Here is a 24,346-nt window from a genome sequence, read left to right as displayed (position 1 = left end):
ATTTTAGCAATACTATGCCGTAGAAACAAAAGCAGAGTTTTAAAAAATTGTGGATCTACAGACAGCATTGCTACAATCACCTATTTTCCAACTTCAGGGAAGATTTTTGGCAGGCCCATCGGAGGCGCCGGTCACACGGGCTGGATAACACGGGGGGGGGGGGGGGGGGGCCTTTTTGCACTGCAGCACTCCGAGCCGCCATAACACGATCCCATGCGTCGGCATGCTATCGTTCCTTCCTTCCGCGCATCAAGGGGCCGGAAGGAAAAGCCGGGGCTGGCACGATCTCACCAAGGGACTCCGGAGGCAGCCTGGTTGCTAGTACCTCCGAGCAGGTAGTTTTTAATCCTGCATTTTCGGTGGTACGCCACGGGTGCGCTCCACTTCCCAGCTGTTGCGGTGTGATCGCGCCGGCCATGCACTTGTCGCTCTCCCATGGCAAATCCTCCGTGTGAACGGTGCCATAATCTTTTATTCCCCTCGAGATGGTATTGCTTATTAACTCCATTTATACCCCACCTTTCTCCCCAGTGGTGACCCAAAGTAACTGACATTATTACCCTCATAATACCCTTGGTTATGCTGAGTGCGACCCCCAGCACTAGGAGTGCAGGGCTAGAGCACACACTCCTCCACAGAGAGCAGCTACCATGCCAAAACTCACCAAAGAGGGACAACATATTGCGATCAGAAAGGAGAGAGGATTCCTTAAGGTGCCCAAAATCCCCTGGAATCGGGGCAGGATAAAAAAATAAAATAGATACGTGCCGTGTGTCTTATTCAAACAAAAAATGCACACAACATGTAAGAGAAAAGAAGAAACAACAATGGAAATAAAGGGATAAAAACTTTTGCAACGCATCACCCTGACCGCAGGCCGCCAGAGCCCGTATCAACAAGTAGAGGCTTCACGCACTTCTGCTTCAAACTTTCCCATAACCGCACATTCACCTTCCGCTGAGGACCGCGCGCGACAAAACGTCTTGGCCATGCGCAGTCTTGGGAGGCTGCGTGAGCAATTTGAGAGAAATCGACTGTTTCTGCCTGTACCAGTCGTAAAAATGGCGACGCGTTCCCAAGAGCAGGTCTGGAGGTCATGAGTTCTCTCCTTCCCCCGCCTTCACGAAACAAAACAGTCGTTTTTAAAAGAGTACTCAGACACTGGGCGTTGAATATAGCAATAAACACAAAAGCAAAAAGATGTGCTGGGAGAGCCTGTGCTTTTTGCTTGCAAAAGATGCCAGATTCATTCTCTGGCATTTCAGGTAACAGGTAAAGCGTTTCTTCCCAGCCGGGATCCATAGCGGCTTACAACATTCCCCATTTTATCATCACAACAGCAAGTTAAACTGAGAGTGTGTGACTAACACAGGGTCACCCAGTGAGTCTCTAAGGAAGAGTGGGGATTCGAACGTGGGTGTCCCACCAGATCCTAGTTCGACTCTGGAAGAAGCTGAAGCTGTAGTTAACTTTCCCTAGTTGGCAGCCAGTCCCAGCAACACTTTCTGGCATTTCCAGGTAAAGGAGGGTCTTTTCTGCTTGAGATCCCAAGTGCAAATGTTCCTAGCACGACACAGAAAGTAAGCAGCCGCTCCATTAATCAGTAGCTACGAATCCTCCCCAGCTGTAGGTGGCAGCCGAGAGCTCCATCGACTCCCAGAACCAGGAAATTGCCGCTGGTACATTCCTTTCCAGGGTTTTAGCTGCGGTTTGTTTTGTTGGAACGTACTAAGAGCAGATGGGGGGAGACCCTGAGGTCGAAAACTATAAACAGCGGGAAAGAGGGGGAAATGCATAAATAAAATGTGGTGAGTAGGTAAATTGTAATGTAGTAACATATATTTATGACGCGAAAGAAACAACACTGCTTTTTTCCAAAAAGACAGGTTGACGCTTTTTGGAGGACTCTTTTCCATTTTTGCGTAATTGGGCTGGTCCAAGTGTTAGGCTGGATCATCTTGAGAAGCATCAGCAGCAGGGCCAGGTGAGCCTCTTGTTTCTACCTGGAAAGGGGTCCTTGTCCTTTGACGGACACCCCTCTCCTGCGCGGCGAGCCCACCTTTGTACTGTTGGTTGCCTTAACAACCAAACGGCCTCTCTCCCATTGAATCCCCGGAACATTCGGGGACATAGCCAGTCAGACATTCTCAGCCTAACCCTACCTCACAGGATTGTTGTGAGGATAAAATGGAGGACCGAAGAGTAAGCTGCTTTGGGTCCTCATGTTAACTACCATGTTTCTGATTGCCTGGGTTTGATCTAGCCCTTGTAGCTTTTTCCTTTAAGGGCAATATATTCTGAGACAGCTAGTAGGTGATCATGCTTAACTGCTTGCCACAAAAAGTTTCACTTGCTGTTTTCTGCATATTAGAGCCTTGTCAAAGGGACTGAATAGCTTTTTCTGGCCAGTTGATTTCCCTCCTGTCTTTTACAGTGCTACTGAGAGATAAGGAGTGAGAGAGATGTATTCTCACTCCAGACCCCAATTCAAATAATCTGAATTGGATGTAGCCGGAGCCTATGCATGTTTACTCACAAACAGATCCCACTGATTTCAATGGATCTTACGGAATAAACAGTGTGCATTGGTTTGCAACCTGAGATCACTCCGTCACTGGAAAACATTTCCATCACTCCTTTATTCTATTTATTTCAAAACAAATAGTATTACGTTTGAGTATTTCTGTCCTAAGTAAACATGAGAAAAACATGTTTGGGACCCACTTACTGATCTTAATTCCTGGCATGGAAGTGGAAATTCTGTTGATCCCTTTGTGCTATGTTTTACCCAACATTAAGCATTAAGATAGAGGTTTACAAAATTATGCATGGGATAGAGAAGGAAGAGAAAGAAATACTTCCCTCACAGTACAAAAATTCTTGGGCCCTCATCTTAGAACAGATAAAAGAAAGTACTTCTTCACCCACAGAATAATTAACACCTGGAATTCACTGCTGCAGGAAGTGGTGGCAGCTACAAGCATAGACAGCTTTAAGAGGGGATTGGATCCACATATGGAGCAGAGGTCTATCAGTGGCTATTAGGCACAAGGTATAGATGGAGCACTATGTCTGGGGCAGTAATGTTCTGTATTCTTGGTGCTTGGGGGGCAACAGTGGGAGGGCTTCTGTAGTTCTGGCCCTGCTGGTGGATTTCCTGATGGGACCTGGGTTTTGGCCACTGTGTAATACAGAGTGTTGGACTGGATGGGCCATTGGCCTGATCCAACATGGCTTCTCTTATGTTCATGAGGAAAATGCTTCTGCTAATCCAATCAAAAGGGGTAATCCACTGGTGGTATTTCCAAATGAAGTGACTGTGTAAACCACTAGGGGGCAATGTGCACACTTGTTTAGAACAGAAGAACATAAGTAGAACCCTGCTGGATCAGAAGTCCATCTGTTCCAGCATCCTGTCTCACGCAGTGGCCAAACAGTTCCTCTGAATGGCCAACAACGGGGCATACAGGCCGAGGCCTTCCCCTTATGTTGCCTCCCGGCTCTGGGATTCAGAGGATTAGTGCCTCTGAATGTGGAGGTTCCCCTCGGTCACCATGGCTAGTAGCCATTGATAGACTTATCCTCCATGAATCTATCTATTCCCTTTTTAAAGCTGTTTATTCCTATGGCCATCACTACATCCTCTGGCAGTGAATTCCACATTTTAATCACTTTCTGTGTAAAGTGGTATTTCCTTTTGTCTGTCCTGAACCTACTGCCCATCAGTTTTATTGCATGTCCTCAAATTTTAACTCGCCTGCTCTCTGACAATAACAGTGCAATCCTGAACAGAATTACACTTCTAAATCCATTGCAGTCAATGATCTTAAACAGGATTGGCTCTGTTTACGACTGCACTGCACAATTAATGTTTGGATTTCTATAGGAGGCTAATTCCTAAGGCTAGGCAATGGAACTGTTACTTATTGTCTTCTTTTAAGTTAGGGGCTCTCCAGATGTCTGGTTGGAGGTGTGGCCACAGAAAATACATGGTTTGCTTTCCTCACTGAGTCTCCTAATTGTGAATCCTTCACTTCGTCCCCTGTTTTTTGCTGCCAAAGTCCAGAGCAGGGAACCTTTAGCAACTCTCCTGTCAACTGCAGCTGTCTTTTTACAAATTAACTAAGGCTTTGCTTGCTTAAATAAACCTTAAATTGTATGTGTTTTAATCTATGAATCAATTTTCAGACAATATTACAAAAAGAAAAGCTTTCTTTCTTGGTTCTTAGGTGATGCATACGGGTGTAAAAGTAGCTCTTTTAAAATGGTGCTTGTCACGTAGGAGTCAAGGCTCAGTGATAGAGCATCTGACCTTCACAAGCAGAGGATCCCAGGCAGTGTTACCTCTAAGCTGAGTTAGTGTGAGCTAGCTCACAGTTTTTTAAGCCTCTGGCTCACACATTTTTGTCTTAGCTCAGGAAGGATGGCTCCAGAGCAAACTAATTTATGCAGCAGCCGAATCGTTCGCTCACGACTTTATTGCCAGTAGCTCACAAAGTAGAATTTTTGCTCACAAGACTTCACAGCTTAGAGAGAGCATTGGTCCCAGGTTCCATTCCTGGTATATCCAGTTAAAAGACCAGTTAGTGGGTGATATGAAAGACTTCTACCTGAGACCCTGGAGAGCTGCCTTCAGTCAAAGTGGGGAACTCTGGCACTGATATACTGAATATATTACTCAAACTGATTGAATATAAGGCAGCTTTATGTGCAGTTTTTAAGTAGTATTGGAAATAATATAGAAGAGGAGGAGGAGCTTTTTATACTCCACTTTTCTCTACCCTAAGGTGCCTCAAAGTGGCTTATAATTGCCTTCACTTCCTCTCCCCACAACAGGCACCGTGTGAGGTAGGTAGGCAGGCCTGAGTGAGTTCTGCGAGAACAGTGCCGGGCCCAAGGGTGGAGTGTGACTGGCCCTCCATGTGGAGGAGTGGGGCATCAAACCCAGTTCTCCAGGTTAGAGTCTGCTGCTCTTAACTACCGCACCACACTGGCTCTTTAAAAATATGACTGCTCACGGAAATAATCTACCAAAAGTCTTTAAATCGGTTAATGGACTAGATATTAAAACCCATAAAATTAAAATTTGGGATCTAACATAATTAACTGGTGTTGTAATTACAGTATTTCAATATGATATTGGTGCCTTCTTTGCATCAACTGAGGCTGTGGCAAAGAAATGAACTAAATCCAGATCTTTGGTCTGTCTTGATCAGATCCTCCCCCCCCCCCCCACCAATACCATTTTTCGCTAATCAAAAGATCGACCTTTTCTGTAAAACCATTATTTTAAAGAATATAATATTTTGGTATTGGATACTCCTGCTATTCTCAGTGTCAGTCATACTATTGTTTAACCTTCCTTTGCAAAAGCCAAGATGAACTGTCGTTCAGAGGTGCTGGAGGTGTCGGTGGAGGGTCGTCAAATCGAAGAAGCTATGCTGGCTGTGTTGCATACCATACTTCTCCACCGCAGCACAGGGAAATTCCATTACAAAAAGGAAGGAACCTACTCCATTGGAACAGTTGGCACACAAGATGTTGACTGTGACTTCATTGATTTTACCTATGTCAGGGTTTCTTCAGAAGAGCTGGACCGGGCATTGAAAAAGGCTGTTGGGGAATTCAAGGTACAGTGTTCTATGTCTAGGTGTTATTTTATTTTTATTAATATCTTACTGTTAGTTTTTCTTGGACTAGGGCTGCCAGCTGGCCCGGAGGAAAAAAAATGTCCTGTCCATTTAATAGAGGCTTAACATGTGGAAATGGGCACCTTGTGGTAAATAATATCCCATTAAATCTATGTTAAAGAGACAAGACATTGTTCTTCATGCTTGTGACTACTAAAAAGCTAATCATTATAATGACTGAGGTTATGTATGGAGGGAGTACTAGTAAACTGCAAGAATCCCTGGAAAGTACAAACATTTCTGTTTGTACTCTCAGGACAGAAAGAGCCCTTGGATACTTAATGCAGCAGAAACTTTGTCAGTGATAACCTAGCCATCTAGTCACTGGGTTTATCCCTAATTGCCTCACTTTTCTTTTCACCACAAGATTCAGTGGTAACCAACCGTTTATGTGGGCAAAAGTAAAGGTAAAGTAATTGGGATCAGGGTAAACTTGGTAATTGGTAATAGGGATCCAGATGGTGACCCCTACCTTTTCTGACACTGATTCTCAATTTTCCGTAACACTCTAACATGGCCAAGAATTCCTCTTTTGAGGATAACTAATTATATCATGTATCTTTCTGTAACTACTTTTTAAAACAACTATCCTTGAGCATTTATTACATTTGTCACCAGGACTGCTTGGGTGGGGGTGCTTTCAAAACAAATGTTTTGAAATACATCTTATGATGATCGCTAACTTATTTCTGTTTTACATCTGAAAGTTGTACACATTTCTGCAAGCACCACATTTTGGTTAACTGTTCAGTGGAGGAAGCTTAGCAGTCTGTCCTCAAGATCTCGTATTGTGATACGATGTACTTAAATAGAGTAGCCGAATTTTTCTTGTTTATTTTCAATTCAATTCAATTTATTACAGGTCTTTATGACCGAAGTCTTGACCAAGAGGATACCAAAGGGGGATAAAATAGGTACATAAAATAGACATAAATATGTCAAGGTACATAATAACAGTCACATAAAACCCAGGCTACTGAACATTAGATGAGAAAGAAAATGGGATTCTGAGCACAGTTATGGGCACAAAGGACAATTATGGTTGGGGGGGTTGTATTTTTTAAGAGAGAGAGAGAGAGAGTGTGTGTGTGTGTGTGAGTGTGTGTGTGTGTGTGTGTGTACACGTGTGAGTGTGTACCTGGAAGTCATGGTGACCTCTGGTGACTAACCCCTACTGGGGGCCTGGTGGATATTCAGAGAGGTGACTGAATAAAGCCTGCCCCCGCCTCCCACCTCTGATATTTCAAGGCGGTCTCCCATCCAAGTACTTGCCAGAATTGACCCTGCTTAGCTTCTGAGATGTGACGAGATTGGGCTTGCCTGGGCTATCCGGGTCAGGGCAATGGACAACTATGGTTGTAAGGCAGGGTTTGGGTTTCATGGTATTGTATGGTATGAAGTCATCATAATGGTCATTGAAGACTGGGATCACAGTCAAACCCTTTTCTAGTAAATATGGTCTTGAAACAATCCTGCATCTTGCTTGATTCTCCAAGTTCTGGGAAGCTGTCACATTATCCGTAAGGTGGTCATGCAACTATGTGTAGTCCTTGGTGAATGCATGACATGATTCTTGGTGCATGGATCAGATATTTCTATGTAGCATAAGGGATACCTGGAGAATCAGTCTTCAAATGCTGCAATCTCAAGCATACTTACTAGGGAGGGAGGAAGTCCTGTTGAATGCCGTGGGATTTACATCTGAGTATACATTTTTAGGATTTCACTGTAAATCACACACTGTGGTTTTATTTTCCCAGGATGCTCTGCGAAACTCTGGCAACGATGGGATAGGCCAGATCTCACTGGAGTTTTATCAGAAGAAGAAGTCACGGTGGCCTTTCTCAGATGAGTGCATCCCCTGGGAAGTGTGGACGGTCAAAGTGAATGTGGTGAGCCTGGCTAATGAGCAGGAGCGACAGATCTGTCGTGAGAAGGTGGGTGAGAAACTCTGTGAGAAAATCATCAATATTGTGGAGGTGATGAACCGGCATGAGTACCTACCCAAGATGCCCACCCAATCGGAGGTGGACAATGTGTTCGACACTGGGTTGCGGGATGTCCAGCCCTACCTGTATAAGATTTCTTACCAGATCACTGACTCACTTGGGACTTCTGTCACCACCACCATGCGGCGCCTCATTAAGGACACTCTGGCACTCTGATGCCCATGAGAATGTGCACCTGACATCATTGGAAGGCAACACAAGCAACTGGTTTTCTGTCCTCACTCAGCTTCAGAGTACCGAATCCATCCATCCTCCCTGAAAACCCAGGAGCCTTGGCGCCCAGATACTCCGTTCTAATTCATTAATCTCCAAAGCCATCCAAGGCCATGATGGAAACAACCCTGACTTTCAGGCTTGCCACTTCTCTATATCCTCATAATAAAGAAAGAAATTCTGGAGTCCTCCATCAGTTCCCTTTTCTTTGCTCCATTAGATGAACTACAGTTATGTCATTTTGTGAGAGAAAACTGTGTGCATGTTTAGTGATAATTACCCTTAGTAAGCCTATATGATATCTCCAAAGTTGGTGATCTCCATGAGTCCTAACATTATATTCATAACAGATGCCTTGATCTCTTAACTGGACAATGTTTTGCAGGTCTGTGCAGGCTGGGATTACTTTCCTTGGCAAAATGGGCGCCTTTCTTTCTGCTAGCCTGGTCTTTATCCTTATCCCACCTGTGGCTTTATAGGAATTGAACCTTGTTACAAGATCCTTGTCTTTCTGTGCATGATTTCAGGGTAGCAATGTAGCAAGGACTTGTGTTTTTCTTGTGAGCATTGGATTTGAAAAGGTGCTGAGTCTAATAGACATGTTCGAAGAGTCATCTGGTCTTTCCAGTCCAAGCATAAGCAAACCTAGTTCTCTGCAGAGTTTGGAAGAGCAGCAGTTGCAGTACTAGAAACAATAAGGCTTCTCTGCATTTAGTATATTTTTTCCAGTTTAATGTTATCTGTATAATAAACAGTAGCCTGGAAATTAAAAAAACAACAACACCTGGTCTGTTCATACCATACAGAAGTAGTTTCAGAAAGAATATGTTGGAAAAGCGCCAACATTTCCAAGTAGCTCTGCTTGGATCACTTTTATGTATACCGCTTCAAACAATTTCAGACTGTTTAAACACATTCATCCTAATATACATCAGACTTGTATAGTTTACCAACAGCTTCAGAATTTAGTTCCACTTAGTCTACAGAACTGAAGCTTGGAGAAGCACTGGTGGTATTGGCCAGTGCTTTACTGCTGGTAATCCTGAACAGAGCCTGGAAGCAGAAGAGATGTGTATGTTGTCAAACCAAGTGGAAACAGTGACCATATCACTATAGAATTCAAAATATTTCCAATGCCATGTTGTCCAGAAAATCAACAGGGTCATATTTTATTTCAAAAGAGGAAATCTCAAAAATTAGGAGATCACTTGAAGGGGAATAATGAGACGGTCAGATCTCCTCAGGACACTTGAAAGATAGTTCCAATCATTATAATTAAAGCTGTGATGGCAAAGTGGTTAACAAGCAAATGGAGGAAAGCAAGAAAAGACAAGAAGGCAGACTTTAAAGAGTTTGTCCAAATGAGATCGAAAAGGAGGACAAACACATGTAAATGGACATAACTGTATTGCTGTCCTTGTTCTGGAGGAATGGTTAAGATGGGATCATTTAATTTTTTAAAAGATTATTCATGCAGTTTGAGCTGATTTAAATGGGTTTGGGCTGGTTTACTTTTTACTTTTGTTCATCCTGTAGAACTGAAGTCTGGGAAATCATTTGCCACTATGGATTTTAGCTGGTTCAAAAGCCCATTCAGCTGTTAAATTAATTCAGTGATTTTTCCCTCAGCCTCAGTTGTCTCATGAGATTGCTATGAGCATAAAAAGAGAAACCCTCATATGTGCTGCTACCTTGAGGTTCTTGGAAAAAGGGTGAGATACAAATGTAATAGATAAGAGACTGGGTTTCAGTGGTGAAAGTTAGAGTTGTATGGTGTGAAGTCATCATCCTGGCCATTATACATGAATACATGAAGCTGCCTTGTACTGAATCAAAGCCAGTATCGTCTGCTTGGTCTGGCAGAGGTTCTCCTGGGTCTCAAGGCAGAGATCTTTCACCTGGTCCTTTCAACGGGAGGTGTTGGGGATTGAACCTGGTGCCACTTCTCTATATCCTCATAATAAAGAAAGAAATTCTGGAGTCCTCCATCAGTTCCCTTTTCTTTGCTCCATTAGATGAACTACAGTTATGTCATTTTGTGAGAGAAAACTGTGTGCATGTTTAGTGATAATTACCCTTAGTAAGCCTATATGATATCTCCAAAGTTGGTGATCTCCATGAGTCCTAACATTATATTCATAACAGATGCCTTGATCTCTTAACTGTACAATCTTTTGCAGGTCTGCGCAGGCTGGGATTACTTTCCTTGGCAAAATGGGTGCCTTTCTTTCTGCTAGCCCGGTCTTTATCCTTATCCCACCTGTGGCTTTATAGGAATTGAACCTTGTTACAAGATGCTTGTCTTTCTGTGCATGATTTCAGGGTAGCGATGTAGCAAGGACTTGTGTTTTTCTTGTGAGCATTGGATTTGAAAAGGCGCTGAGTCTAATAGACCTGTTCAAAGAGTCATCTGGTCTTTCCCATCCACGCCTAAGCAAACCTAGTTCTCTGCAGAGTTTGGAAGAGCAGCAGTTGCAGTACTAGAAACAATAAGGCTTCTCTGCATTTAGTATATTTTTTCCAGTTTAATGTTATCTGTATAATAAACAGTAGCCTGGAAATTAAAAAAACAACAACACCTGGTCTGTTCATACCATACAGAAGTAGTTTCAGAAAGAATATGTTTGAAAAGCACCAAAATTTCCAAGTAGCTCTGCTTGGATCACTTTTACGTATACCGCTTCAAACAATTTCAGACTGTTTAAACACATTCATCCTAATATACATCAGTCAACCCTACTTTGCAGGTAAGTGGTTCTGTGCTTCATTGGGAACAGGCATTGCTAACGTGAAAGAAGAAGAGGAGATTGGATTTATGCTTTACTGCTGGTAATCCTGAACAGAGCCTGGAAGCAGAAGAGATGTGTATGTTGTCAAACCAAGTGGAAACAGTGACCATATCACTATAGAATTCAAAATATTTCCAATGCCATGTTGTCCAGAAAATCAACAGGGTCATATTTTATTTCAAAAGAGGAAATCTCAGAAATTAGGAGATCACTTGAAAGGGAATAATGAGACGGTCAGATCTCCTCAGGACACTTGAAAGATAGTTCCAATCATTATAATTAAAGCTGTGATGGCAAAGTGGTTAACAAGCAAATGGAGGAAAGCAAGAAAAGACAAGAAGGCAGACTTTAAAGAGTTTGTCCAAATGAGATCGAAAAGGAGGACAAACACATGTAAATTGACATAACTGTATTGCTGTCCTTGTTCTGGAGGAATGGTTAAGATGGGATCATTTAATTTTTTAAAAGATTATTCATGCAGTTTGAGCTGATTTAAATGGGTTTGGGCTGGTTTACTTTTTACTTTTGTTCATCCTGTAGAACTGAAGTCTGGGAAATCATTTGCCACTATGGATTTTAGCTGGTTCAAAAGCCCATTCAGCTGTTAAATTAATTCAGTGATTTTTCCCTCAGACTCAGTTGTCTCATGAGATTGCTATGAGCATAAAAAAAGAAACCCTCATATGTGCTGCTACCTTGAGGTTCTTGGAAAAAGGGTGAGATACAAATGTAATAGATAAGAGACTGGGTTTCAGTGGTGAAAGTTAGAGTTGTATGGTGTGAAGTCATCATCCTGGCCATTATACATGAATACATGAAGCTGCCTTGTACTGGAGTATCCCGGATTCTACCTGCACTACAGCTGACAATGCCCAGAAATCCCAAAAATATTTCCCAGTGTCCAGAAAGTACGGTCCTGTCCCTGACTGACTGGGGAGAGGGACACAGTGATGCAGTGGTAACCCAGCTGAGTCACGGTTTGAAAGACCATGCTTGTCCATTGTCTGGAAGGAGACAGAAACTTTGTCGTTTTGTGTGCGTGACACCGGTGCCTCCAGTTCTACTCCAGGAAAGAATCACCTTCTACGTAAGGTTGCTGACTTACTCCCGAGTAAGTCAGCAACCCACGCACACTTTTGCTACCTTGAGGTCCTTGGAAAAAGGTTGAGATACAAATGTAATAGATAAGAGACTGGGTTTCAGTGGTGAAAGTTAGAGTTGTATGGTGTGAAGTCATCATCCTGGCCATTATACATGAATACATGAAGCTGCCTTGTACTGAATCAAAGCATCAGTCCATTAAGTTGACTACTGTCTACTCAGACTGATAGCAGCTCTCCGGGGTCTTGGGTCAAGGTATTTTGCATCACCTACTGCCTGGTTCAGTATAACGAGATACCAAGGATTGAAACTGGGACCTTCTGTATGCATGGCAGATGCCCTGCCAACTGAGCCACAGCCCCTTTACCACTGAACCATGGCTATCAAAACCTGGAAATCACAGCAAAACACTTTTAGCAAGCATTGTTTTAAAACAATCCTGCATCTTGCTTGATTTTTTTTTAATCCCTGTTTTCTCCTGTCACTCTGTGGGATTAATTTTTGTCACTTGAACACCCTGCTCACGAGTATGATGGCTGGTAAAGGACATTATGGGGTAGATATACACTCAAGAAGTATAGTGATGATTTGAGGAAGGAATTGTACCGTTTCCCTGTTTGGAAAAATGGCACCACTATTCTGGAACTAAAGCAAAGGTTGGTGACTTCCCTTGTGTTCTGTCATGGATCCTGTACCTTTAACGCAATATCATAAATTAGAGGAGCTGAAATTTGCCTTGACAAACTGAGCAACCATGTTAGACACATGTTGGATACATCTTCCTAGGGTTGCCAATCTCTAAGTGGGACCTAGAGATCTCCTAGGATTACACCTGATTTCCACACTATAGAGATCTATTACCCTGGAGGAAATGGCTGCTTTGGAGGGTGGACTCTAAAGTATTATACCCTGCCTTCCCCAGGCTCTATTTGCAAATCTCCAGGAATGTCCAGACTCAGAGCTGGCGACCCTACTTTGCAGGTAAATGGTTATGTGCTTCATTGGGAACAGGCACTGCTAACATGGAAGAAGAGATTGGATTTATACCCCATCCTTCACTACCCAAAGGTTTCTCAAAGCTGTTTACAAACTCCTTTGCCTTCTCCCCACAACAGACACCCTGTGAGGTAGGTGAGGCTGAGAGAGCTCTGACAGAAACTGCTCTTTTTCAAGAACAGCTCTTATCAGAACTACAGCTTGCCCAAGGTCATCCAGCCAAGTGCAAGTGGAGGAGTGGGGAATCAAACCCGGTTTTCCCAGATTAAGAGTCCCACGCACTTAACCACTACACCAAACTGGCTCATAGGGATTGTACCACATCCCAAGAAAGAGAATGACCAGAGTATCCCGGATTCTACCTGCACTACAGCTGACAATATCCGGAAATCCCAAAAGCATTCCCAGTGTCCAGAAAGTACGGTCCTGTTCCTGACTGACTGGGGAGAGGGACACAGTGTAGTAACCCAGCTGAGTCACGGTTTGAAAGACCATGCTTGTCCATTGTCTGGAAGCAGACTGAGAAACTATTTGTCGTTTTGTGTGCGTGACACCGGTATGCCTCCAGTTCTACTCCAGGAAAGAATCACCTTCTACGTAAGGTTGCTGACTTACTCCCGAGTAAGTCAGCAACCCACACACACTTTAAGAGCGCTGAATTTTAAACTGGAACTAGCATTCCTTTTCTAGTTCTTGTTTCCCTTGTTTCTGATAGTTAGCGGGCCCTGCGCCCTGAAGAAATAATGAAACCTGCCCAAGCAGGAAAAGACAAATCCATGATGTCAGCTCTCGTAAGGACGGCGCCTTTAAAAACATTGCCTCTGCCCCCTTTCGTACTTTTCATTGGCTATCCCTATCCCAATGGGAGGGTATTCTTTTCTCGCCAGTTACCGAGTGGATTTTTTTTTTAAATGAAACACGTAGTTCTGGTGAAGAGCAGGCCCTTTGGCAAATAGGACAATGTCTCATAGCTCCTCCCCTTTTTTCCGGCGCTATATAGTCCTTCCAGTAGACAGGTGACAAGGCTGGTGTCCAATAAACTCTAGGTAGCCAAACGCTCCCGACCAATAGAAGATTCAGATTCCCTGATCCCGCCCCGGCTGCAACAGATCCAGGCTGGCGCTGGGACTGTTCTTTCAGTCAGCCGGTGACCGCCATGTTGGGGCTCGCGGGTCGCTGCTGTGCCTCTTCGGCCGCCTCCCTGCTGCGGGGCGCGCGGAGCGTATCTAGCCCGCTCCAGGACCTGCTGCTGCTGCGGGGTGGCGCTGCTGGGGCTGCCGCCGCGGCTCGTGAGTGCGGGAAGGCAGCAGAGGGCGGGGTCACCTTGGGGCCTAATGGCGGGAGTGGAGAAGGGAAAGCCGCGCGGCCTAGAGCGAGGGGTGCGGGAGAGGCGGTTGTCTGGCTGCCATCACTGTGCGTAACCTCGATTCTTTAGCGGCAGGCCCTGGTTCTTCATTGTTCTGAACCTTCCTGGTTTTTTCAGGTTGGAACTGGGGAGACGTGGGTGCAAATTTCCCCCCGCCGCGAAGTGACCTTGGCCCAGTCCCGCTTTTTCAGACTCGCCTCCCCTGACAGGGTTGTTGTAGGAATAAAGTAGGAGAGACACGGCGTGCATCGTCCTGAGCTCTGACAGCTTTTACCGTCCCACCATTATTTTTCAGACTCCTTTCCCTAAATTAGAGCCTTCAGATTTCTGAGTTGGAGGAGAATGTTTCTGTCCTCCAGGGCTCTCGTGTCCTGGCTAAGGCGTCACGTCCTGTGCGGGATGAGACTGATGGAGAGGTTCGCTTTGGAAGCGGCCTAACGCCTGGCGACTGTGCAGGTTAGGCAGAAAAGAGATTTTTACAAGAGGCCATGATTGCGGCACTGAATTGGGTAGTTCCAAGCGCACAAGACGTTTGGAGACTAGAAGCTTTCTGCAACCCTCCAGTGGAGGGGGAGGACTTGCGTAACTGGAAAGACTCAGTCCCATATATAAACTCAAAATGGCATGCCTTGCACAGCTCTACGGGCCCCTGAAATTTTCTTTCCTTGGTTCCCCCCCCCCCCCCAATTCTGTGTTACCTTGTCTATTTTCATGTGTAAAAAGCTCATCGAAGGGCCAGTCTTAGAGACCAGGTTATGCAGAAGGCAAGAATAGTTGCAGGGCACATAATACCTATGTTCTGCCAGGCTTTTGGTTGAGGGCACCAACGGTTTCCTTATTGGCTAGCACCCTTCCTCTAACACACACACACGCTTTTGTTCTGAGTTCCCTTTTCCCCTGCCCAGAAAATTGGCTGGTAGTCCACAATTGGGATTTTAAAAAAAATTACAGGATGCCATCTTGGATCTTTTATTCTGAATTTAAATTTTTATTAAGCTGTATATTGAATGTTAATGTTTTGTATATTTTATGGTATTATGCCCCTTTGTACATTGCCCAGAGCCCGACGCAAGCTGGGATGGGGTAATTAATAAATTTAATAAATAATAAGATGTTCTGAAGGGTAGGCACTGAATTAAAGGAAGAGGCTGCAAGGAGTATTCCTTCCTCAGTTATAAGTGGTTTTTTGTGTGTGGCAGAACCTGTAACCTGCCTTTATCACTCCACAAGGAAAGAATCTAGAACTTGATAGCTGGTCAGGCCCTTAGCTGAGATTTTTTAATTTGGGGGCCTTTTAAAAAGTCGAGGGGCACTGAAATAATTTTTTTAAAAACTCATATAGGCTGGCTGGTCCCTGCTGGTCTTCCCATGTGGTGGCTGGAGGGAAGGGCGCCACATTCCTGTGGGACAGAGCAGTGCTTGCCCGTCCTCCCCCCCACCATGACAGCTCCCCCCCCTGAAGCAAGGAGCCGTGGAAGGGGGTAGTGAGTCCCTTCTGAAAGCACCTGGGTTGCTTCTCCCCATTTGCAGTCTGATTCTGGAGCGCCCCTTCCCCCCGGCCAGTCTGTGGGATCCTGCCCTCCCCTGTGGGGACTCGCCCGCCTCTCTCCTTCTGCCTCCCAGCCAGGACAGATGCAAGCAGGCAGGTGGTGCATTCCCTGGTGGTGGCCATGGAAGGGTGTGTGCGGCACGGATGCCCTGCTCCACCCTTGGCTCATCGGCACCAGCCCCCCGCGGGCTGGCTTTTGCTGCCTCCATGGCCTGCACCGTCCCCAGCTTCCTTTCTGCTTTCAGAATAGCACTCTGCGTGAAGTTCCTGCCGGTCCCAGCTTGCCTACCGGCTTCCTGTGGTGCTGATTCTTCTCCAAGTGCTGGCCTCACCTGGAGCTCTGCACTGCCAGCTCCAGCAAGTTGAGGGGCCTGGGCTAAATAGGAAGTGGGAGGGCCTTGACAGGAAGTTGGGGGGCTGGGCCCCAGGGCTCCCTATAATAACGATGGGGAGGTGGATTTGAAGGTCCTGAAGTAGCAAACAGGTTGGTTTGTGCAAAAATGGACACCAACCTGTATATAGGGTGATGTGTGTTTTTATGCAAAAGTCTTTATGGACCTTCAGATCACGTTCTTTGAAGTACTGGAGTAGGGGCCTTCAGACTATGTTCTGGGGAGCTAAGGGTTCTTGGAAGCTGTTGGTAGCAGTTGAGCAGTTACCTTAAGAATGCACATCATTGTTGCATTCTTGTCCATTGTTGGCACCTTAGCTCTAAGGGAATGTTTTAGGTATTTTGAAACCTGCCTGGTGCTGTGTGTTTTCTAGAACTTCCATTAGCATACTGTTATATAGAGGTTCGTACACTGACAAATCTACATGGAAGGGGTCCTTTAGGGTGAGAAGTAGAAATGTGTCAACCTTTTAAGCTCTGCTCTCTTGTGATTTTTACTCCCTTGATAGGATGTTGGGGACTGAAGTTGCTCTGTGGCCTGCACCTAATTGCTTGTTTCTCTGATGTTCTGTTCTCTAGGCCGGAACTATGCAGCGCAGACAACTCCTGCAGCTAAAGCTGGAGTTTCCACTGGGCGTATTGTGGCAGTCATTGGTGCTGTGGTGGATGTCCAGTTTGATGAAGAGCTGCCACCTATCCTGAATGCCCTTGAAGTGCAAGGCAGGGACACCCGGCTGGTGCTGGAGGTGGCACAGCACTTAGGTAAGGACTGTACATATTAAATATAACTGGAGGGAGGGGTTTTCTTCCTTGATGATCAATAAAAGATGACTTTCGTTCTTCTGAGCTTGCTGAAGCCTCTTTTATTATCTGAGAAGGAAACAAATTCCCTGATTGCCTTATGTCTTAGGGATCATTCTCATGCAGTCAGCATACTGTGTTCAAACCTCAAGTGAATGCAAGAGAGAGATGGAGGGAATGAACATCCTGTTGCCTGAATGTTCCATACTAAGGAGCAGAACATGTCAGAGGTTTAGAAAATGTGGCCTGTCCGTGGTCTTGCAACTTTGCTCAAGTCTTAATTGTATCCAGTAGAAACGAGCTTGGAGTCTAATTTACTTGTTTTGGAGGTGCTTGAGCAAAAGCTTGTTTTCCCTTTCATAAAGTTCTTTGAGATTTGGTAAGCTGTATCACATTGATGGTGGGATGTTCACATTAAGCAGAATATATATTTATATCTTGTGTTTTTAAAATGGTATTTGAGGTTTTTAACTCATTGGTTTAACTATTGGGGCTGAATACTAAGGGAGGGATTGATCACTGAATGCTGCAGCTATTTCCACAGTGCAGACCTAGTGGAAGTGCAACTTTTACAGTCATTGTCACTTCTGTTGCAGGTGAGAATACTGTTCGTACCATTGCTATGGATGGTACTGAAGGCTTGGTAAGAGGCCAGAAGGTTTTGGACTCAGGTGCACCCATCAGAATTCCTGTAGGACCTGAGACCCTTGGAAGAATCATGAATGTAATTGGAGAACCAATTGATGAAAGAGGCCCAATAACAACAAAACAGTAAGTGTGAATCTATATGGTTAAATGATAAGCAAGAGTTATTCTAAATAGCATGGTAGCTAATTTTCATAGAGCTGATTCCATTTTGATGGGATATCTTTTGATAAGTTCTGAAGACCTGCCATAGTTATATCCTTCTGCTATGGGAAGTATTATTTTGTTATCATTAACCTATTAATTGTATTGGTTTTCTAAAGTTGTTAAAATATATGCTAATAGTAGGATGCTACATGCATAACTGTTGACCATTTGTAATGCAGCAGGTAGAGTACAGGGATTCTATTTATATGTACATCATCATCTTACTAATGTTGACAGATGATTGAGCTCTTCTCTAGACAATGGAAAACTGACCTGATGAGTTAGAGCATCCAGATCATCTTGACACAAAATTAAATTTTAATTCATAAGCAAGTCGTCGTCCTTACACCATATCTTATTGTACAAAAAACCACACCCTAGTGCAGAATTTTGAAGTACTTCTTTACACTCTCAAACATGAGACCTTACAGTTTTTAATTGAAAGCTGAGGTTCTAGCCATCCTTGGCAAAATGAAGTAGTGTTGCCCATCCTGTTCTAGAGTACAGCAGAGTGCTAATTAATCCCCACAAGTTTTAGTTTTGCATAGTTAGTTGTTAAGAGCTGTGTAAGCACTTTCTGGATGTCTCAGAAGGAGCATGTTAACACAAATCCATCTGTTTCTCACAGGTTTGCTGCTATCCATGCTGAAGCACCAGAGTTTGTTGAGATGAGTGTTGAGCAGGAAATCCTTGTCACTGGCATTAAGGTTGTAGACCTCCTTGCCCCATATGCCAAAGGTGGAAAAATTGGTAAGCTCCCAAAAAAGACTGTGGGGATGGTCATGGAATGGGGTGATCTGAAGCTCCTCCTTTCCAGCAGTTTGGGATCCTGTTCACTAGAAGTTAGAAATTCAGTGTTCACTTAGTTTCCTTCAGTGATGAGTAACATCATGACTTTCGTTCTTCTGAGATTGCTGAAGCAACCTTTTCTGTCTGAGAAGGAAAAGGGTATGGTGGGAAGGGGGAAGTATTTTAAAAATTCTGGTGTACTGAATGGTCTTTCTCCCTCAGGTCTATTTGGTGGTGCTGGTGTGGGCAAGACAGTATTGATCATGGAGCTGATCAACAATGTTGCAAAAGCCCATGGTGGCTACTCAGTGTTTGCTGGTGTCGGGGAAAGAACTCGTGAGGGAAATGACTTGTACCATGAAATGATTGAATCTGGGGTCATCAATCTGAAGGATACCACATCCAAGGTGAGCAAGCTAGTAGGGTTGTCCAAATATAAAGTTATTGAGCTCTGTCCTCAAAGATACAAGATCCTTGTTCCTTTTTGGTTGGCAATTAATAAAGGCATTGTGTGGCTCTTGGACTTTTGCTGTGGATTAATGTGGCTAACCTAGTTTGGCTTGGATTTTTGCTGTGGATTAATGTGGCTAACCTACTTTTCCCCTGTCATGGGTATGGTATCATTTGCTTTAGTCTGCCATCTAAGGGACTAATGTCCAGTTCCCTTTTTTTAGTATGACTGCTAATAGGCCAAGTACTAGTGACCAAAGTAGAAGAGATCCCTTTGCTAGCATATCTGTTGCAACAATTGACTGAATTTGTTTTTCAAGGGAATGCTTTTTGTATAGTGCAATCTGTAGTCCTATAGTTAATGATGTGTCTGGTAAGGTATTGTGCTGTTCTCTAAAACCTCAGCTATCTATCACCTTTTCCTCCAGGTCGCCCTTGTTTATGGGCAGATGAATGAACCACCAGGTGCTCGTGCCAGGGTTGCACTAACTGGGTTGACTGTGGCAGAGTATTTCAGGGACCAAGAAGGTCAGGATGTGCTGCTCTTCATTGACAACATCTTCCGTTTCACACAGGCTGGATCTGAGGTATGGCTGGATGTAGTGTGTTAACCTCAGGCTTAAATTTGGTCTTTGTATCTTAATGGGGAAAAATAAATTGGTGACAAGGAATGTGCTTAAAAGATTGGCAGTGGTTGCCAAGGGATCTGTTTGCTCATTCTTAGGAGAAGACATGTACAGCAGTCTTAAGATGTATTAGTGAAAATGGGATGTGGCTTAGCAGAAAGATAGGATGGAAAGCCTGTTTTTTGTTCTAGTGACTGTGGACCTGTCCCTGGTAACTTAGCCATTCATCTGCAGAACTTTGTTCAAGGATTTCTTTTCTCAAGTAAACTTACGTGGCTGGCAAGTACACTCTAGAGGAATAATATACATTCTTTCTCTTTCAGGTGTCTGCCTTGCTGGGTAGGATCCCCTCAGCTGTGGGCTACCAGCCTACTCTAGCAACTGATATGGGTACCATGCAGGAGAGAATTACAACAACTCGGAAAGGCTCTATCACTTCTGTGCAGGTATTCTACAGTCTCTTTCAGAGGAGTTAACCCGCCCCTAATTCCAGTAATAAGTTATGAACAGATAGTAGAATTATACTCTCGAGAAGTCTGGTTATTCCCATCCCAGGCCCTTTATATGGCAGGGAAACAGCAAATTTGTAAGCAGATGGTCTTAAACCAGGGGTTTCAAACATACGGCCTGTGGACCAGAACTCTTATTTGGCCCGCAAGCAACTGGTCATTTCCTTTATTGCCAGGTGACAAAGGCTGTGCATTATGTCCCTGCATACTGTTCTGGTGCTAATGAGTAATGGGCGATAGAAGTGGGAGGGCAGGTGTCAAGGAGGTACTGTAAGGTAATACTGTAAGAATGTTTTAAGCATGTTTGTATATTGAATAAAAATCAATAATTGGGTTTGCTTGTGTCCTTTATAAAAATAACATCATTAATTGGGTTTGCTTGTGTCCTTTATAAAGTTTATATCACCAGTACCTGGCATTACATTTATGGCACCCATGGCCCGGCCTGACAAAGTGACATTTATGTCAGATCCAGCCCTTGTAACAAATGAATTCGACACATCTGTCTTAAACCTTCTTGTATGGTTCTTCTGTAACTTTTTCTCTACTCAGGCTATCTATGTACCGGCTGATGACTTGACTGACCCAGCCCCTGCAACTACGTTTGCCCATTTGGATGCCACCACTGTGCTGTCTCGTGCCATTGCTGAACTGGGCATTTATCCAGCTGTGGACCCTCTAGACTCCACCTCCCGGATCATGGATCCCAATATTGTGGGGCATGAACATTATGATGTGGCCCGTGGAGTGCAAAAGATTCTGCAGGTGAGAGAAGGTAGACTGGTGTGCAGAACATGAGCTTAAAGGCATTAAGAATGCATTCTGGCCTTATTTGGTTGACACCTTCTGCAATATGTCTAGAGCAGAAGGTCTTCCAGCTGTGAGATCCCACACTAGTGCCAGCTGCTGCCCAAGAGGCAAAATTTAATTGCACTGTCATGTGTCTGGCTGTGCTTTCATGGATGAGATCTTACAAACATGTTTCTTTCTAGGACTACAAGTCCCTCCAGGATATCATCGCTATTTTGGGTATGGACGAGTTGTCTGAAGAAGATAAATTGACAGTGGCCCGTGCCCGTAAGATTCAGAGGTTTCTTTCCCAGCCCTTCCAGGTGGCCGAAGTCTTCACTGGCCATGCAGGCAAGCTAGTGCCCCTGAAGGAAACAATCAAGGGCTTTCAGCAAATCCTGAAAGGTAAATAGTGGTCTTGGCAGCCTTTTGAAACTCTTTTTAAAATTTTGCTCATAGTGCTGCTGCAGCTACCACATCCATTGCTTCTGCACTGTTTGAGCAAAAAGAGTCCATATTCCAGGATGAATAGCTCTTGGCAAGTGATTTGTAAGTCAGTTAAGAATTTTTCACACTGGGTCAAGGTTGGTGGCAGTAGCAAATCACCATCTATAATGTGGTTACAGGTTGTCACAGACATAAGACACAGTTCTTTGTCCTTAACAGAAAAACTGCATGATGTAGGGGGAATAAAATTCAACTACACAGCAATGGTCAGTGCTGTTCTTAAACGAGTGACAGTCTTCTTCCCTCCTCCTTGAGTTACTTATTTATTTTAAAAAAACATTTATTAGTAGCCTTTCTGTTTTGCAGAACTGAAGGCTGCTTACCATATAAATGAAACAATTTATTAATAACACACAAAAGACCACTGTTTAATCTGCTGTTTCCTGAGTTGCTGTATCCTTTAAAACACACAAAAGACCACTGTTTAATCTCCTGCTGTTTCCTGAGTTGCTGTATCCTTTCCTTCTCTTGTATAGGAGAGTATGACCATCTTCCTGAGCAGGCTTTCTACATGGTGGGGCCCATTGAAGAGGCTGTGGCGAAAGCTGAGAAGTTAGCTGAAGAACATTCATGAGGCTGTGGCGAAAGCTGAGAAGTTAGCTGAAGAACATTCATGAGTCTCACTGCTGAGGCAAAACCTCTGCTCCTCTGTCACTGGTTCATGTTGTCCAGTTTCCTGTTGGGGAAAGCCATGTAATATGTCTAAAAATTATTTAAAGTTTCCAATAAAAATGTCTGGTGAGATTAAAAAGTGTTTGGTGCCTTACTGAAGGTAGCTAGGAAAAGGAGACCGAGCAGTACTTTTGCCCCAGCTTGAAATAGGTTGAGGTTATCTGCCTGGCAGGGGTTAGTCAAGAGATCTTGCAACTTGATATTGGAAACTGTTCCAGCACACTCTGCAGAGGGCCATCATTAGCTGAGCTGGCTAAGAAAGCACTCTAAAATGTATACCTGTGTCCTGTCAGGTAGCTCTGAAGTTTTTCACTTTGTGAGAGGGGACAACACTGGAGAGAGGCTAATACCTTCTCATTAACAAGATTACATTGCCGGCACTCATCCAGCCTCTCATCTGAAAACTGGAACTTCTGCGTGAGGTGAGGAGCTAGAAATGATTATTCGTGCGTCTGCAGTCATCTGGCTTTCTGAATACCCATTAATAACACTGCAACTGCAGAAAACACCCCAGGACGGTTTTCTCCAGTTATAAAAGGCATTCTACTCTCTCCCCCTAGCCTTCCATACTGCTCCCTCCTCCTCTTCCCCACCTTGTTAAGTGAGAGTAAATGTTGCTGTACTTGGTCTCCAGAACATTTCATCACCAGCAAATAATCTGTCCAGATGATGGGGAGCAGAATCCTTGCATCCTGCTATTTCTTAGCTTGCTGAGTTATAGTTCCCCTAGCCTATTTCATAACTCCCAGTTTTGAATGTTAGCAACTTGTGGGTGGGGGGAGACAACCAGCAGTCACTGTTGGAAGTGAACAAAGATTATATGGCGGTGATGTGTAGCAAACATATCCAGAACTGTACCTAGGACAAAAAGCATTTAGAGAAAAGGGCTAGAAGGTGGAACTATGGGTATGAGATGGAAAAGTCCCACTTTCAGTTTATCCTGTGCTTTGCAGTATAGAAGCACAGTCAGGTCATAGGTCTGTGATGTAGCTTTTGCTTTGATGAAGGCTTGTTTAGTAGCAAGTATGGCAAATTTTCTTGCAACAACTGATCTTCACATAGCTACACTGAAAGCCCCCGTCAGAATCTTTCAGTTAGCTGTTAGAAGCCAGGAATCTCTGACCGGACCTTCTAGGTAGTGCGTAGACAGGAAGGGTGGTGGTGGTCATCCTAGCAACATTACTATGAACTATTTCCTAAGTGCAAAAGAATAAATAGCTGTCTTTCAGTACTACTGCTTAAATGCTTTATTGTTTATGCAGTACGTGTGAACTAGAATTGCATAGGCAGAGCTGTTCTGTATGTTTCCTACCTATTACACTCCTCTACTACAGCATCTCAGTGCCTAAAGTACATCACTTCCAGAAAAAAAAGAATGGACCTTTGAAGCAGCCACAAGTACTCAACGCTCAAGCTGTTCCTGGGCTTATGGGTGGAATTTCAGTCTTTGATTACACTTCAGCATGGAGCTTGGTTTTGATTGTTCTTCTGTTAAACAGCTAGCTATCAGACAACAGCGAATGTTCATCACAAACTCACGAAACACTCCTCTGTCAAAGAATCTAGTATAGCACTTGTGGGCCATTTAAAATGTTTCTATTAGAAGAAGCTTGCCTTGGATTGATTAATCATAGACTAATGGGTTATATGACTTGTAACTCCATGGTTCTTAATAGAAATAAAGTACAAATTGGTGGGGGGTGCTCCATGATTTCAGGCAGCTCTTCTCCCATTTACAATGGCTTCTAGTAGAAAAGGAATATCTCGGGTCCCCTTATTCTCTCTGTCAGGCCTCGAAAAAAGTGATGCACAGCAAATAGAAATCAAATTAATTTGGAGCTGACTGGAGGCCATCAGACACGGGCCTCATTGAATATGGTGCTTGATATCTCTGTATTGAGCATAAACACTATCTACAGTGGTTTGTATGTCCTCATTTTTTCACTTGGGGCTGGAACATTTGTAATTTTGCATGTGGTGCATTAAAAGGGTCAGAGCTATTGGTCTGACTCATGTCTCGAATGGCACCATTTTTGTTCAGTGTTTTATTTCCTTTTTAAGAAGAAATCCATGAGGGAGTCTGAGGGAAACAAAGGCACACAGGAGTTACAGAGCTAAGGCTTGAAGATTGCAGCCTCAGTAACTTCTACTTAAATTAGTTGCATCAAGCTTGGCTAGAAGCCTCTCAAGCCTGTTTCCGGAAACATTCCTGTATCTTTAAACCTTAGTTCTGTGTATAGCTAATCA

The 24,346-nt window shown here is 43.9% G+C and overlaps 2 protein-coding genes across 6 annotated transcripts; both read left to right on the top strand.

The window, feature by feature from the left end:
• Positions 1–1,245: 1,245 nt before the first annotated feature.
• On the top strand, positions 1,246–8,352 carry ATG101 (autophagy related 101). 3 transcript variants are annotated; one of them, XM_015429743.1, is made up of 3 exons: positions 1,246–1,265; positions 5,374–5,630; positions 7,451–8,352. In XM_015429743.1, the coding sequence occupies exons 2-3, from the start codon at positions 5,379–5,381 to the stop codon at positions 7,853–7,855; spliced, it is 657 nt and encodes a 218-aa protein (XP_015285229.1). In that variant the 5' UTR covers positions 1,246–1,265; positions 5,374–5,378; the 3' UTR covers positions 7,856–8,352. The 3 variants fall into 3 exon arrangements, with proteins under 3 accessions (XP_015285229.1, XP_015285246.1, XP_015285238.1); XM_015429760.1 differs by lacking the exon at positions 1,246–1,265 and adding an exon at positions 1,714–1,808; XM_015429752.1 differs by lacking the exon at positions 1,246–1,265 and adding an exon at positions 1,935–1,984.
• Positions 8,353–13,901: 5,549 nt separating this feature from the next.
• ATP5B (ATP synthase, H+ transporting, mitochondrial F1 complex, beta polypeptide) lies at positions 13,902–22,165 on the top strand. Of its 3 annotated transcripts, none has more exons than XM_015429690.1 (11): positions 13,902–14,087; positions 16,684–16,866; positions 17,502–17,676; positions 18,386–18,507; positions 18,769–18,953; positions 19,425–19,583; positions 19,946–20,068; positions 20,684–20,896; positions 21,124–21,325; positions 21,904–21,959; positions 22,003–22,165. In XM_015429690.1, the coding sequence occupies exons 1-11, from the start codon at positions 13,955–13,957 to the stop codon at positions 22,042–22,044; spliced, it is 1,593 nt and encodes a 530-aa protein (XP_015285176.1). In that variant the 5' UTR covers positions 13,902–13,954; the 3' UTR covers positions 22,045–22,165. The 3 variants fall into 3 exon arrangements, with proteins under 3 accessions (XP_015285176.1, XP_015285174.1, XP_015285164.1); XM_015429688.1 differs by having other exon boundaries at positions 21,904–22,002; positions 22,046–22,165; XM_015429678.1 differs by having other exon boundaries at positions 21,904–22,165.
• The last annotated feature ends 2,181 nt before the right edge of the window (positions 22,166–24,346 follow it).

The sequence above is a fragment of the Gekko japonicus genome, unplaced genomic scaffold (assembly GCF_001447785.1).
Source record: "Gekko japonicus isolate JY-2015 unplaced genomic scaffold, Gekko_japonicus_V1.1 scaffold947, whole genome shotgun sequence".
NCBI classification, from domain to species: domain Eukaryota; kingdom Metazoa; phylum Chordata; class Lepidosauria; order Squamata; family Gekkonidae; genus Gekko; species Gekko japonicus.
This window is presented reverse-complemented; position numbering and strand designations above follow the sequence as displayed.

Excerpts from the sequence above, each read along its gene's own strand:
- ATG101 (XM_015429743.1), top strand. The coding sequence starts at position 5,379 with ATGAACTGTCGTTCAGAGGTGCTGGAGGTGTCGGTGGAGGGTCGTCAA. Across the intron at positions 5,631-7,450 it reads AGGCTGTTGGGGAATTCAAG|GATGCTCTGCGAAACTCTGG; the intron begins GTACAGTGTTCT and ends TTATTTTCCCAG.
- ATP5B (XM_015429690.1), top strand. The coding sequence starts at position 13,955 with ATGTTGGGGCTCGCGGGTCGCTGCTGTGCCTCTTCGGCCGCCTCCCTG. Across the intron at positions 16,867-17,501 it reads GGAGGTGGCACAGCACTTAG|GTGAGAATACTGTTCGTACC; the intron begins GTAAGGACTGTA and ends CTTCTGTTGCAG. Across the intron at positions 19,584-19,945 it reads TCACACAGGCTGGATCTGAG|GTGTCTGCCTTGCTGGGTAG; the intron begins GTATGGCTGGAT and ends TTTCTCTTTCAG.